Source organism: Centrocercus urophasianus, unplaced genomic scaffold (assembly GCF_019232065.1).
Source record: "Centrocercus urophasianus isolate 14NV4802_14NV808 unplaced genomic scaffold, USGS_Curo_1.0 seq_20, whole genome shotgun sequence".
Taxonomy (NCBI): Eukaryota; Metazoa; Chordata; class Aves; order Galliformes; family Phasianidae; genus Centrocercus; species Centrocercus urophasianus.
Genome location: NW_024884756.1, coordinates 19,754,033 through 19,769,507, shown reverse-complemented (window position 1 = coordinate 19,769,507; position 15,475 = coordinate 19,754,033). Strand labels below are relative to the sequence as shown.

The 15,475-nt window shown below is 34.4% G+C and overlaps 1 protein-coding gene across 1 annotated transcript in view; it reads right to left on the bottom strand.

The window, feature by feature from the left end:
* Positions 1 to 2,550: 2,550 nt before the first annotated feature.
* Positions 2,551 to 15,475, bottom strand: part of SLC38A11 (solute carrier family 38 member 11) — a 20,397-nt gene continuing 7,472 nt past the window's right edge. Inside the window, exons 6-12 of the mRNA XM_042822551.1 lie at positions 14,521 to 14,627; positions 13,901 to 13,980; positions 7,433 to 7,503; positions 6,876 to 7,037; positions 5,801 to 5,913; positions 5,033 to 5,164; positions 2,551 to 2,796 (exon numbers count right to left, since the gene is read on the bottom strand). Of these exons, the coding sequence (XP_042678485.1) occupies positions 2,551 to 2,796; positions 5,033 to 5,164; positions 5,801 to 5,913; positions 6,876 to 7,037; positions 7,433 to 7,503; positions 13,901 to 13,980; positions 14,521 to 14,627 (911 nt within the window). The remainder of the gene's footprint in view (positions 2,797 to 5,032; positions 5,165 to 5,800; positions 5,914 to 6,875; positions 7,038 to 7,432; positions 7,504 to 13,900; positions 13,981 to 14,520; positions 14,628 to 15,475) is intronic.

The following is a 15,475-nucleotide window of genomic DNA, read 5'->3' as shown; positions in this document are numbered from 1 at the left end:
AAGTTAAGTACATTCATTACTAATTCTTTATTGTGGTTGTACTTTTTTGGTGCTATATTTCCTCTTTTTAGGTTAAATATTTTCTGCTGCATCAGGACTTCTACGCTGCAATACTTAGGAGTTTGGGTTTTAATGTTGTTTTTTTTTAATATATATAAAACATACATGTTTTATGCATTGCCTTTAATGATAGCTAGTTACAACTTTATTTGGGGGAGTTTTATTTGTTTAAAAAAACAATATTTTTTATTACAAGTTTTAGTATGACAATAGAAAGGTGATTCTTTCTGTATTCAGAAAGTATACAGCAGGTTATTATTTGCAGTTTCAATAAAAGTTATACTAATAATACTGGGAAGGAGGGAACGATAGCTTCTAAAAAGCCATTTGCCAAACTGCAGTTAACTAACTTCAGGCAACTACAGTTAATGATTTCCCTTTCTACAGTACGCTAATAGATGAAAGAACCCCACCTTCCCCCGGCAAGTTCATGACTGAAAACCAATAAGATGATAATTATATGGTGAAATGGATGCAATTAGTTTTTGCAAAACAATCTTTTAAGAGGAAAAGGAGCTTTACCAGCAACACAATTAACTGATGACCTCCACCTTACTTTTTAGCACTTCATAATTTGAAAAGCACATGAATCAAATCTACATTTCTAAAGTAGTAAGGCACAGAAAGATTTCACCCTTCATAAAAGAGAAGTAAATGTGATTCAATATCAAGACAGTAGAATCTTTAAGTTGAACAGGCAATGTGCATCCTACTGATTAATTCCCTTGAGCCTGATTCTCAGAAGCAAGGATTACTTTAAGCAGATAACATACTTCAAGCAAAAGAAATGTAGAAACAATTGGAAAAAAACACAAAAGCTCACGAGTCTTCTGATTCTGAAGTCTTCAGCAGCTGTCATGAAGTAAGAGTAATTTTGAATTCCATTCTCCACGTGCAGAAGGAGGGAATATATTCAATGACCACTCAACTAAGTGAAATGAGCTATACTGGCTGCATCGAAACTGGAGAAAAATATTCTGTCAATAGTAACAAGTGCCTGGGCAGTTGAAGTATACTTCAAAGCTGATTCTTGTTAGGGAAATTTATAGTGTTTAATCCCAGTTCTCTCAGACAGCTTTATAACTTGAAAATAAATTAAAAAAAAATAAAAAATAAAAACCAAATCTACCCTCCCAAAGACTCTCAACCTCCTAAATAACATCTCTCCCCACAAAAATAAATAAATAAACAAAGCAACAGTATTTAAAATATTTACTTTAAAAAAAAACCAGTTCTATACTAGCATATTATGAAAGTATTATCACCATCTTTCTTGATCCTTGCTTGAAAATTGAATTAGCAAAAAAGATTTGAATGAAATAGCTTTGTCAAGCAGGACAGAGACAGAAAGCATAACCATTTAGCTGTATAAAAACCTGAGTAACATTGCACATCCAATTGCTGAAGTCTGGTTAGCAAAAGGAATACCAATAACCTAGATAAATTAAAAGTTGCCAATGCAAAATACATAGCTTGACTTGATAGAAAGCATTTTTGAAAGTCCAGCATTTGTAGGGAGGATAAGGACAATCCTTCAGATTTTTACCAGTAATAAATTACTCATTCTATAGGGCTGTGTATCTGTACCGCTGTCTAACATTAACAAATCCTTAACGTTAAATGAATTTTGGAGAACAAGACAAAAAAAAAAAAAAAATCAGCAAAATGTAACAAACCACGACCAAATCTGAGATAGACTACTATATATTGAAATAAATCATATGCTGGGTATGTATCAATTCTTCAGACCAGTTTCAGAAATAAGTTATAAACAAAAATCAGGATGTGGTTGTTACACACTTTTTCTCTACCTCAGAATTTTTACAAAGGATGTTTACCTGACTCTTAAATTTCACCGATGTAGATTGGCTCATGCAAAACCTTTTAATCAGAACATGAATTGTACAAATTACAGTTGGTTTCTATCAGCTACAGTTCAATTAGAATACAAAATCACCCTTGACTGAAGCACCAGTACAAGGTATGCTTTCAGTTCTAAAGAACACCTACTGTAAAATAAGGCAGAATTAATAGATGTTTTTCATTTTGACAGCACAAGTTGAATACATGAGAGAGACCTACATATTTTCTCTCAGAATGGCAAAAAACCTCCGTACTATAGTGTATTAATGAATATACAATTATTATAAAATTAATAAAAATAATTAAAGCAATGAAACATAGGAGATGTCTACATTTATCTACATTTTATCTAGTTTTTAAGCTGTATTGGTGACTTACTAACAAAAAACACAGCCTTTTTGATTGGTTTGTCAGTTATACAAGTAATGTCCACAGCAAAGCACCTCTGAGAGTTTCTGCTTCAGAAGTTAGAAGTTTTACCTGAAACAGGATGGCAGTATAAAAATCAAGTAGGTAAATATAGTTATGTGCACATGAAAACAAAAATCTTTGTTCCAGGTATGTTTAAACTGGAACATATGGCTTGGTGGAAGATGCCCCGATCTAGTTCAGAGATCAGAGCATTACCTATGGGGGAAGTGTACTGTTGTGAGAAGAAACATTACTAGCAAAGCAGTAGAACATTTCTTTTCCATGGCTACATTCCTGGGGATGCAAGATAGTCAAAACAAACCCAGCTGTCATCACTAGCACACCCACAGCAAGGATCAGGCAGGAGATGAGATTATCTGAATGGTTCCATCGCTCTTCAGACAGCCTTAGATAACACGCTGTTGGGATGATAAAAACAAGTGGGGTAGCACTCAGAACTCCCTGCACATGGGAAACAACAATAAGAAAACTCTAATAAGTATGTATACTTAGAACCTGAAGAACAAGAACCTGAAATGGTAAATAGCTGTTATAGATTGATGCAGCAGTAAAGCTGGATAATAGAGGCCTTTTCCAGCACTGCTAAATAGAAAACTTCCTTTTCCAATTCACAAATAGTTTGTAAAAGACTATCTGTGCTTTGGTGATACAGAGTATTTTATGTTTGAAAAACTTCCACTAGATCATTAGATATGATTAGCAGAAGTTTCTAAGAAGCTAGCTTCAGAAGGTCCAAACATAATAGTTCTTCAGTGTGATAACTGACATATAATATTTTTAAAGATCATTTCACCTGGGAGTCTAGACCTGCCTTCAAAGAAGTGGCAATAGCATGTAGCATGTCAAAGAATTGTGATAAGTTTTATGACTTGATTTACAGCAACTTCTCTATGAAAGCTATGCTCCCTTACAGAGTAAACATCCCTTACTAAAAATTCAGCTTCTTTGTTACGCATATAAATATAGATTAAAAGCAAATTATCAAAAACTATAGTAGAGAATGTTGATTAATACTTGAGTAGCAAGCCAATAAATCATTTTATGCACAAATCTTGAACATCTGTCACAAACTTTAAGAAAGCTTTTTGCTTTAACTAAATTATGGTGAGGTAGCAATTCAACATACAGAATACCTTTGCCTCACTGTACACTCTTCTGTACATCTTTATGACAGAACCTGTTAAGAGTGATCAGTACTTGCAAGAAATATTTTTCATAAAAAATAAGACTCATAAGTATGTGAAGAAAGGCAAATCAGCATTATAAGATGCTAAGTCTGTAGACACTCGACTGCCTCATGACTGAATGCTTTCCCTGGAGAACTGACAGCAGACAAACATGCAAGCTTGTGCTTTGTTTTAAAAGCAGAAAACAGTGAAAAGGTAAGCAGTCAAAAGTGGCAGTAAATGCCATCTCCAGAAGAAACCAGAAAGCAGTCCTACTATAGGACCAAAAGTCTGCTGAGATCAGTTCTCCTTCATATACAAAAACCTCATTCATTAATATTAAACTTAGTCCATTCTGCCAGCAGGAAACAAGACCCCAAACATTCTGTGTAAGCACAGTTACATCCCAGAAATACATGTACCTCTAATGTCAACTTGTCTCAAGATATGAGCTACCCACTCAAAAGCCTAGCTAACAACTTCTGTTTGAATCTGAACAGAACTTGGCTTGACTGTTCACTAAATGCTGAGGCCTCTTTAGGTAAACATACTGCATTGATGGAATATTTACTTTTGAGAATTACTTTAAAATAATTCAAATAGGAATTGAATATTTATTGATGCTAAAAAAACTCATTTACTGTTCTCTAATTTAAATGTATTCTTAAAACATATAAAAACTTTATACACACACATATAGAAATAAGATGTGCACACAGTTAATGAGGTTCATTTTACTAGGATTCAGATATTTGATCCAAATAAGCTTGTATACATGCACAAATACAGATATTTTATTAGTGTGTATATGCACACACAAATCAATTTCATTCACTTGTGATATAAAAAACAGGAAAAAAAAAGGTAGAAAAGAAATTACCATGTCACAAGTGAGGACCACTGCTTATTTTCAGATAGTTATAATTTGGAAAAGGCTAGCTGAGAAGAAACTGTGTAGGTAAGCATTTAAAAAAGGAGGGCAACTGGATAGTTCATCTGAATATCCAGACCAGCAGTATAAAATGCAAGCATGCTCTGCAATATCATCGCTAAAGAATCACTCACTACCTCTCAGTGAACAGATAAACTGCACTGTAGATTAGAACAGTGTAAATGTACTTGAATGCATCATGTAGCATAAAAAATAAGCCCCCACATACAGTTTGGTAAACAAAGCGGTTCTCATAAAATCAGGTTATGATATTCATGTACAAAATCATTCAGTTTTGCTCCCTGCTAAACCCAGCAGGTAAAATTTCCAAGTTGCTATGAATTCCTAAAAGAAAGCCATCCAACCACTTGAAGTTTTCTCCCTAAACATTCTCTCTAATTTAATTACATTGCATAATTCCCTTTTCTTCTGAAATTAATATAAACAATTTTAATATTTCTAACTGAATGCAAAAGATTTCTGCTAAAGCTACAGATATATCAGAACTCTGCTTTTTTTTTTTTTTTTTTTTTTTTTTTTACATGATTTATTAAATAGAAGAGTACACAGATTCACTTACATTGAGCTCTAAAACTATTCCAAGGCAATCATACACTAATGATACACCAGTCACCACAGCAATGATCATTACTGTCACAACAATATGGAAAACCGTTGAGAGGCCCCCGTGGAAAAATACATTGGCAATCACCTGAAACAGAATCACAACTTTAAACCTTGATTTTGCTCTCTATTTAAACAAATAGCTTATAACAAATCTTCTATTGTTAAGAAACAAAGAATGGCTGAGAATATACTGATTGAACCTTACCTTTGTTGCTCCAAGAAAACATCATCTGCTTCCAAAAGTAACTCATAACAAATATTAAAAAAATCACAGAACACTTTCCAGACTGGCTTAGTACAATTTCAGGATTCATTTTCCCTTCATTTGGATGTTACAGAATAAACCCAGTTTCTATTGTTTATTGAACAAATGGATTTCCTCAACAGAAATACTTTAATCAGGCAGAACTGAGAGGCATAACAAATATGCTATTTTTAGCTATTCAGCATAATATCAACAGTAGCACTTACACCAATCCTGGAATTCCATGCAGCCCTTATAGCTATTAGTATTATTATATCATTATATTACATTATAATAATATTATATATTATGATATTGCCAGAATCTAAACAGTACATGTACCATCATATTCAGAACAGCATGCAGCAGAACAAGATATGTTGATAACCATTACACATCAACCATTGACTTCAGCAACAAGTGAGAACACTAGTAACATATCAACATTGTTTAAGGGAGAACGTAACACATGCTTACCTCTCTAGTGACAAAACATTCTAGAGGGAAGGTCAGAATTACAGTAACTCCATAACAAAACCTTCCAAACGTAGCAAGGTTGTCATCTCTACAGTAGTTTTCAAATATATCTCCTGAGGTATAGCAAAACATCAATTAGATTGAACTCGCCTCATTTGCTTATTTGTAAACTGAAGAATAAGTTAATAGAATCACTGGAGTAATCAAGACTTCCTAATCCCTTTTCCTCTTACATCAAGAAATTTTAATATATACATATCAGAGTGCCATCTGTCACCTTCCTCTTAGTATCAGTTTTGTTTGAAATGCTGGTGCTTACCTTGGTAGGAAACAGAAAAAGCTTACATGTGACAAGCTTTAATTTAAAAGCTTCCATTTTTAAATGTAAGTCACAGAATAATAACAATTATACAAGGAGACCAGACTCTGTGTAACAGCATTTCCCTTACAGTATCTAATCATAGCTGGTAAGCTGCAGTGAAGAATTTCAAATATTCTGAGCCTGAATGCCCATTATAAATATATGGATTATTAACCAGAACATCTTTTTACATCTAACAACAAAAACATTGATAAAGAATTCAAATCATCATATAGCTTAGTGGTTATAATAGTGAATCTGGAATAACAATCTACAAGACTTAAGAAAGACCTCCAGACCACAGTGAGAAGGGATGTAGTACATTGTCTATCTGGTTATTATACTGTTCTACTATTTACTACTTTCAGGATCACAATGGCAAAGAAGGAATAAAGCATGCTTTAGAGAAAAACATCTGAAAGATTTTGACAGGAGATGCAGAAGAGAAGGCAATGTTTAGTCCTTATTTAGACGTGGAAGCACTCAAAGGGGATTTTCACCAGTGAGGCTTTCACTTGGAATCTGACACCTACTACCATCTATCAGCATCTTTGTACCCTGCCTTGTTTGATGGGTAACTATGAAAATAGTTGTCCTAACTATTTAGGGCCATAATGGGTACAAGTCCACCAAAGTCATACAAAGCTGTTAACAACAGGACCTGAAGTTAAGGACTGCAAGAAAGCATGAAGGTTGAGGAATTGAGTAGTTTACCTTCTGTGTATCCTGTAAAAGTCATGTATCCACATGCAGCAAACAGTACACTGATAACAACAGCAAGTAAAACAGACACATGTGTGATTCGAGACCAGTTGTTTAATGTGGGTTCTTTCAGAGAGCCATATATTAAAAAGCTGTTATGGTGGCAGATGAATGCTGAAATACACATAACAGTTGAAGGAAATGAATGAATTCGTATGTGTACATATAAAATAAATTGACGTGTGTACTCTCTCCAAGGTAGGAGAGTAGACAGAAGTTTGATATTACTCATTACTGAGCACAAACATTAAACCTTCAATGAATGGAACTTCTATCTACTTGATGAAGGTTTATAGTCATATTGAGATTACTTTGATTGCATTACCCTAAAATGCCATAGTGTTTCTTCCCCTCTTCCCCATGAGTATAAAAAAACCATCCCAAAACTTAAAAAAAAAAAAAAAAAAAAAAAAAAACAAAAAAAAAAAAACCCACAAATTCTAGGTTCAAAAATATCCAAGTCATTTCTTAAAGTTGATCTGAAGACTGGAAATACAAAAATGACTTACCAAAAGACATCACCCCAATGGCCTGTATTGCATCTGATTTTGCAAATATCCACGCATTTTCTGATTTGGGTCTAAAACAGAAATTGTTAGTTATATTATGCTCTTTTCAACCATCGGTTACTAAAAATAATTTTGAACACTATGCTGTAACACAGAATTCCTACCTGAATTAGGCCACAGTGTTCATCAATAATAAGTTGAAACCAAAGAGATGCCTTTTTCACCTCTTGTTTTGAGAGAAGTATTCTAGGAACTAATTCTTACAGCTAAAACTGTTTCAGCAACCAGTTATGTAAATAAATTATTCAAGTCATCATTTATCAAGAAACAGTAAATGAGAAGATAAATGCTGTTACAAGCTTTGGATGAGGTCTTCTCAATCCAAATCCTCCGACTATTTGAAAGCATTTTATTCTTCTGAGTTTACACATGTAATGCACTGTTTCTAGAGACTTATTTGTAGACCACACATCAAGTGAGGCAGTTCGTCTTCATTTACACCTTTTTCAACTGTTCCTCATCTTGAAGGAAGCTAGTTCCTAAATTAATGATAAAAGTTGAAGAAAATATACAGAGATGTTGATAACCAGGCAAGAACGCATTATCTTCCATGTCTCTAAGACAGATGCCCAATTTTGGACCTTAGAGAAGGACTACAGAAGCAATCTTCATTAAAATCCATTTGATATATGAAGAAGTTTCCTAAAGAATCAAACTGAAGGGAAACATCCTTTCCCAAATTTGCAATTTGCTAAAAAATATACCTGGAATTCACAAGTTCAGCCTTTTTTTTTTTTTAAATGCTAAAGCATAGACAAAGCACGAGTACAGAAAAGCTTGCTCTTAACAAGTGTACTGCTGCTAGCTTTGATTGCTCCATTTTTATTTACATTTTTTATTTAGTTCTACAAAGGTAACATTGGCAGCTTTGCCTCTCCCTCTACCTGATAAGTGAGTGATTTTGATAGCATAGCATAATCCACTACAGCTAAGTTTCACTGCTAGCAAATTTTTAAACCAAATTAAAGAAAAAAGTTCTGTTGCCGCTAGTTTCTGTTTTGAGTACTCATTATTTCTTCATTACTTAAATAGTCAAGTCTTCCTTTTCCATATTAAACACCTGATTTCTAGTATCCAGTGCACATTCAGCTTAGGCTTAAAACAGCTTTTAAACTACAGATGCTAACCTTAAGAAGAGAACCTGAGCACCAATATCGAGCTCGTTTTTTGAGCTTGGATGCTGTATATATTTGACTAGCATGCAGTTTCTAATATTAAGCACTTGAATACAGCCCTCCTAAAACATACTTCAGCACACAGATGTAATCAAATCTAAGGATTAAATAAATATTGTGCATTTATCTTGTGAAACAGACATTCTGATCAAACATAACTGCTGTTGCTCCTTATATAGAGTAGCTGTCTTTAATTTGATACCAGTGATTTCAAACCACTAGAGATGTCTGTGAATAGTTCATATTCACAATTATTAATGCCTTTTTCAGGAAAATATTCACATTTGATTCAAGAAGCAGTAACAGTATCAAATATAGACCACAGAAAATAACATTACAACTATTCAATTCCATCACCACTAGAGGTCAGCTTTGATATCAAATACACAGAATGGAAATCTGTTGTATCCTTTGATGACACAATTTTTGAAAGTCAACTTAGTGCTTTTCTATTCACAGTCAGTATTTAGATTATCTAATGCCCAACACAGAAAAAAATATTTCTAAAACAAACAGAAATAAAGAATGCATGTATATTAAACACTGCTCTATTAGACAATCACAACAATTCCACACATTTTTCTCTGTGAAAATAGCACACCCTATGAAACTATCCAGCCTTATCAAATTCCTACAAATATGGACTTAAATGGAATTAGAAAGTATATGAATTTTATTTGAAACATTGTGAATGAAGTAGTCAAATAATTTAAAAACAGTCAAAATGTATCAGGAACTGACTTCCCCACTGCAGTGTTAGCTCATGCACTGGCAATATGCAGACTGAAACACTGCTTGGTTTTTCTGAATGAATGGCAAATCAGACAAGGAGGACTACTTGGAAGTGGGGAGGGAGTCCAAAAGAACAAATCCTGTCCAGATCCACGATTTTAACAGTCAGCAAACGCCACGTCATAGCAAGCACATTGTTACAGATGACACATGCAACAGTATACACAGCTCAGCATTTCTTACAGTATGTTACGTAATCCTCCATATATTTTCAAAGACATTCTCAAACCTTGGGAATAGGCAGATCTCACATGTGTGCTATGTAAACTAACAAGTGAAAGGAACACATGAATACTCACTATTTCCAGATTCCAATTAAACTTCATGTAATATATTTGCATAACAAAATTTCATCTAATACATGCTTTTAGGTGAAAGCCAAATGATTTCACAAAGACTTGAGAAATACATGATAAAAAGATCCAGTAGTGAGTATCATGGTCTAGGAACAAGTACGCTAGCCACATGCAGTCTAAGGAAAGCATACATAAATTTATGTTAACATGTAGGTGGGTGCATACAGAGGCTGACAAAGTATACCAGAATACCAGGTAACACTTTACCTGCTTGGCTCTCAAACCTGCTGCTACTTCTAAAGACACTTTTGCTTTGTTTTGACAAGGATCTTTGTTCTGACCCAACCTGATCTACTTAATTGTTACTGGAACTGTGAGTGAAAGATTTCATCTTCTGCTCTCACAAGAACAGCAGTAGCTGTGAACACCCACAAATGATAAAAAGTAAACCAACTTATTTCTTCACTTTCAGTTTATAAAAACAAACTATGCATGATAAAGGTTTTTCCTCATGCTAGAGAAGAAGCAGAACTCAGACAAAACACAAAAAGTTAATATTTGTGATGCTAAATGCATTTAGAGAAAGCTGTACTATCTATAATATATAGAACTTACAAAGCAGCATTAATGCTTGATAGACAATGTAACTGTGATTGCTAAACAGCACAGACAAGGTAAAGCAATATATCAACCCTACTTAGAGCTACTTAAATCTCCATTTTTCCTTAATGAAGAAAGGGTCTGTAAATACAAGCTTGAGTCTTACTGTTTTGAATTTCACCACAATAAAGTTTGTCTTCATTTACCATTGGCTTAAATATAAAGAATCAACTTTCTACTTTCAAGTTATTTTTCTGAGCAGTTACTGTGATCAGCTGCCAGTTGAGTAATTCTCACACTCTATTTATGTGTAGCAATTTTCAAGTTTTTTTTTCCTGTACATTTTGTTTGTATAACACAGATACTGGCATCATGACATTCTTCCCAAAAGAAGATAAAATTAAAGTGATCCATCTTTATAAGATACTTAAAGTATTGCTGTATATTTGCAGTATTAAGTTACCTGAAAGCAGTGTGAGATAACTCTAATCCACTGGCTTTGATCACAGCAGATAATTTCTTAGCTGCATCAGGTGGAAATAGAGCAAGTAATAGGTCATCTAAATGCACTTTTTATCCAACATCTTAAACTACTGAGAATAAGAGCAGCAGATTTTACTTGCAGGAACATTACATCCTTCAAACAATAAGAGAATAGCCTATCCTAATCAAAAGTAAAAAAAATACCTCAGTTTCATATTTGTCATAAGAGGAAATTAAATCAAGTAATCCCTCAACAGAAATACAGGTCTTCTCTGCCCCAAGTAACAAGAAATGAAAACTCATCATGTTCCCAATTGACTCTCCCCATTCCCAAAGCGACTAAAATATAAAACAAAACACAACACTCCTAGGCCACACAAGTGCTGTTTTTAGCCTACGGTTTCAAACACATGAAATCATTGCAAACGATAATTTTACAATAAACTTCATGAACAGAGTAAAAGAAAGCAAAAACTGCCAGCTCATAATTCCGCAGAGAAGTGTTTGATATTTATACTAGATTGACAACTCAAGGATATTCACCTCAAGTCATTTCACAAAACAGAAAATATCAAACCACATAAACAGGAGCTTTACAATCCCCAAAGAACACAGCTGAAAGGGGACTCGAGACACTATGGATGTAAGATACATCAAACATTAGAAGTGAGACTATGATGCCTCTGCTTTATTTACAGAGAACTTAAGGTAGCAATTTTGAAGAGGTATAAGAAAAGCGACAGTACTGGAACTGTGTTGAACTTATAGAAAGAATTACCAAAGGGAAACAAGTTACAGCTTATTATAGGAGTTTAAGCATTAGGAAAGGAGGGAATAGTTTGCTGTCCATATTCACTATGTTTAGATTGAGAGACAGTGAATGTGGAATGTAGCAGGAGAAACACAGTCAAGAGAACTTCCTAAATGAAGCTAGTTAAGAACAGGACTGGAAAAAAAATCAAGAAAAAGCTGAACAATACCTGTCAGCTGTAATAGATCTACAGTCAATTCTGCCCTGTTACAACAGCAGAGATTAAATATCCTTTCCCAGCTCCATCAAGACTTGCTATAGTTGGGCAAGTTATTTTCCTGTATGAGGATCTTGGGTGGTATCATAACCATATTTAAGAAAATCTCAAAACTCCTCTTTTATTGAGAAGGACTCAAGTAAATGCATTACTTGTTTTACTTGCTGAAATACAAGATTGGGCACATTATAGTCATAATAAAGAACACACTTTACATGTTTTAAAAATGAGAGAGCAAACTGCTAACAAAATATTAGAATAGGTCTTTAATAATTCCAGTATATATTAAGTAAACTGTAAAAGAAAGGTGGAATGATTATGAGGTAAAAAAGTGACTAACAGTTTATTAATGTGTTAGATGAACTTATGAAAATAAGTAGCACAATAGGAAAGCAAGCATGAAGGCAGAAGGAAAAGACACTAAAGAATGAAGTGGTAAGACATAAAGAACTACTCAAAAAGCAACACAACTTATTTTAAGAGACAAAGCCATGTACTTCATATATTTCGATGCACAACCGCTGTTGAGAAAAAGCGTTACCGTAGTAACAAAGTCAGAAGTAGCTTCTATATATAAACTTCTTCCTTTTTCAAAAGGGAATTTTGAGATTTCCCTTCCAAATACACTTTTAACACAGTAAGAAAAACAAGTCACTTAAGGAAAAATGAGGGCAAGAACACAGGTAGAAATCCCATGCTATTTCAAGTTCTTTATTTCTGTGGATGACGCTACTTCCCTGGCACAACTTTGTAAATTACTACTTTAGTTATGTTGGAATCACAGAAGGGCCTGGGTTAAAAAGGACCACAATGATCATCTAGTCTCAACCCTATGTCCACAGTTGTCAACCACCAGACCAGGCTGCCCAGAGCCACATCCAACCTGGCTTTGAGTGCCTCCAGGGACGGGGCATCCACAACCTCCTTGGGCAGCCTGTTCCAGTGTGTCACCTCCCTGAGTGAAAAACTTCCTACTAACATCTAACTTAAACCTTGCCATCTTATTTTAAAACTCTTCCCCTTCGTCCTATCACTATCAACCCATATAGACTCTTGTAACCCCTCCTGCTTATACACGCCCTTCAAATATTAGAAGGCCACAGTGAGGTCTCCCCAGAGCCTTCTCTTGCCAGCATTAAAACACAAGTGTCCTACAATTAGCTCTTGTGCATTTTTCTGACTGCTGTGATATATTTGTGTGCCAATGTTTAAGTAATCACAATGGAAGAATCCACTCCTTCCAGAAACATTAAAAACACTTTATGAATTTCCAATAAATAAAACAGCACATTCAGAAACTGTTTGCCATCTTTATTACCTTCACATTCAAAGGATAAGGAACAAGGGATAAATCAGACCATCTAGGCCAATAATGAAAGTTACTAGATTAATAACACTTTTTTACACTATAATTATAGAAATATTGCCACAGCACACAGTCACGAGTGTATTTACGTAGAACATTCCAATATCCAACATGAAACACTACTTTCAGAGCACAAATGCTGGAAAACACTTTTGCCTGGTCGTATGTTTTCTCAAATGACAGAAAGTCATTCGACTTCTGTTATTGTATTGTTCACTTATTTTCCTTATTTCAATTTTTTGAAATAAGGAATTTCAAATTTTATTATGAAATCATTAACATTAACAAAAAAATACTGCTAAGATGCTATCTGTTTTGGATTCCTGATATTGGCCAGCTGACAGTAATGGACAAATAGACAAATTCTCAAATGACAGGCAATCTCACACTGAAGAACTAGCTGCTATTACAGGGCTCACCAACATTTTCCAATTCATCTGTCGGGCTTTTTTTGAGACTTTGTAACTTTGCATATATGCAATGGAAGGAAGAAAAAAATAGATTCAAATTTTAGTAGTTCATTTTTTATTACTATCAGTAGAAATTGACTTCTTTAAATATATGTTCCTACCAAAACAACCACATTCAAAACTATAGACAAAATAAGAATGATGCAACTGATTATACATCCCAAAAGTTTGCTTTCTAGCAAGGGTAAGAATACTTACACCTGTGGACTGAGCGTTACTGTCCTCACCATCACAATAACCAGGATGACAACAGTTAAAAGCAGAGAAACAAGAGATACCTGTAAAACACACAAATTCAGTCAGTAAACTGCTGAAAAGATCTATTCTAAGCAGTGCAATTTTTAGAAAGACTTATTAACCAGCTACATTTCTAATTATCACATCAAATATTTATATTTATAATTGTGTGGCTTGTCCTACACCATCATCACCTTTTCATTTGTTATTCTCCTTAGATAAGTGACAAATTGCAATTTAACAGTAAATTGCAGTTTAACAGTAAGATATATTTCCATTTAAATATTTGTCATCAGTAGTGCTCAGTATTTCAAGACCTGACTTGCAACACATACTGCTCTAAAAAAAATAATAAAATATCTGCATCTACTAACAGCAGATGGGAAAAACTAGCCATTCATGTAGAGACCGAAGTTTTGTTTATACTTCTTTAAGTTGTCTGGTATTTCCTGGGTCAGAAAATGGTCTGAACTTCAAAAATATTTAAATTTGTTGCATCTAGTTGGATGCAATTCAATTCAAATACCTCGAGTTATGCATGACTGGCACTTATTTTCTAATGGCATATAAAAAAAGTTTACCTTTCCCAATTTTGCTATGTCACGATACAAAGATAAAGGCAAGGTAAAGATGATAGTGGTAAAAAGAATTATGAAGCGACGATCAACAAGCACATTTTCTGATCCAACTGAAACAAAGAAGCAAGTAAGTTACTTCTCTAAGAGGCTGACATGAGAAATATATTAGTCACACTCAGAAGTCTAACAACTACAAACTTCAATGCTAAGCACATTTCAAGATAAATAACAGTGAAATAAAGTCTAAGTATTAACAGGGATGCTATACAGAGCACATGCACAATCAGAATATTTCTGCAAATTTAACCAACAGTTCATCCTACATGCAAGTGTAATGCTCTAATCGGATAATAACAGCAGGGTGGCAAAGTCCTTGCCTACAGCAAAGAACAAGACCAAATACAGCAGCCATGGATACAGAAATGAAGGAAAAGAGCTGCTTACCTTCAGAAGGCCTCAGGAACACAGGAATACCCAGAAAGAGATGCCCTCAACTCCACTGCCAACCCTTAAAAGATCCTACTCCACACCTTCCTGTCACTCAGAGGCACTGCACACACCTGAGCTGCCCTGGGTTGGCCCTGTCTTCCCACCAGGTGCTCAATCACTGTTTCAAGCTATGACTAAGTATTTCCACTACAGTTATGCACATATCCAACTCTGGAACTGTGGCATTTGTACATAGAGATTACTACTAATCCCTTCCATCATAACTGGATCAATGTTGGCAGACTGTAAGTAAAACTAACATTTCTTCCTGGATATACTGCTTAGGATTTTTTTTTTTTTTTTTTTTTTACAGTGCTGAGATCAATTGTTGTGCAGCAAAAGAGCAGCAAACTCTCAAAAAACAGCTGCAAAAAAGTTCATTTGGGAGGAAGGTTCGTCTTAGAATCTCTTTTCTTAAAGTCACCTGCTCTTTTTTATCACATGAGGGCAAAAAAGAAAAATGGTATAA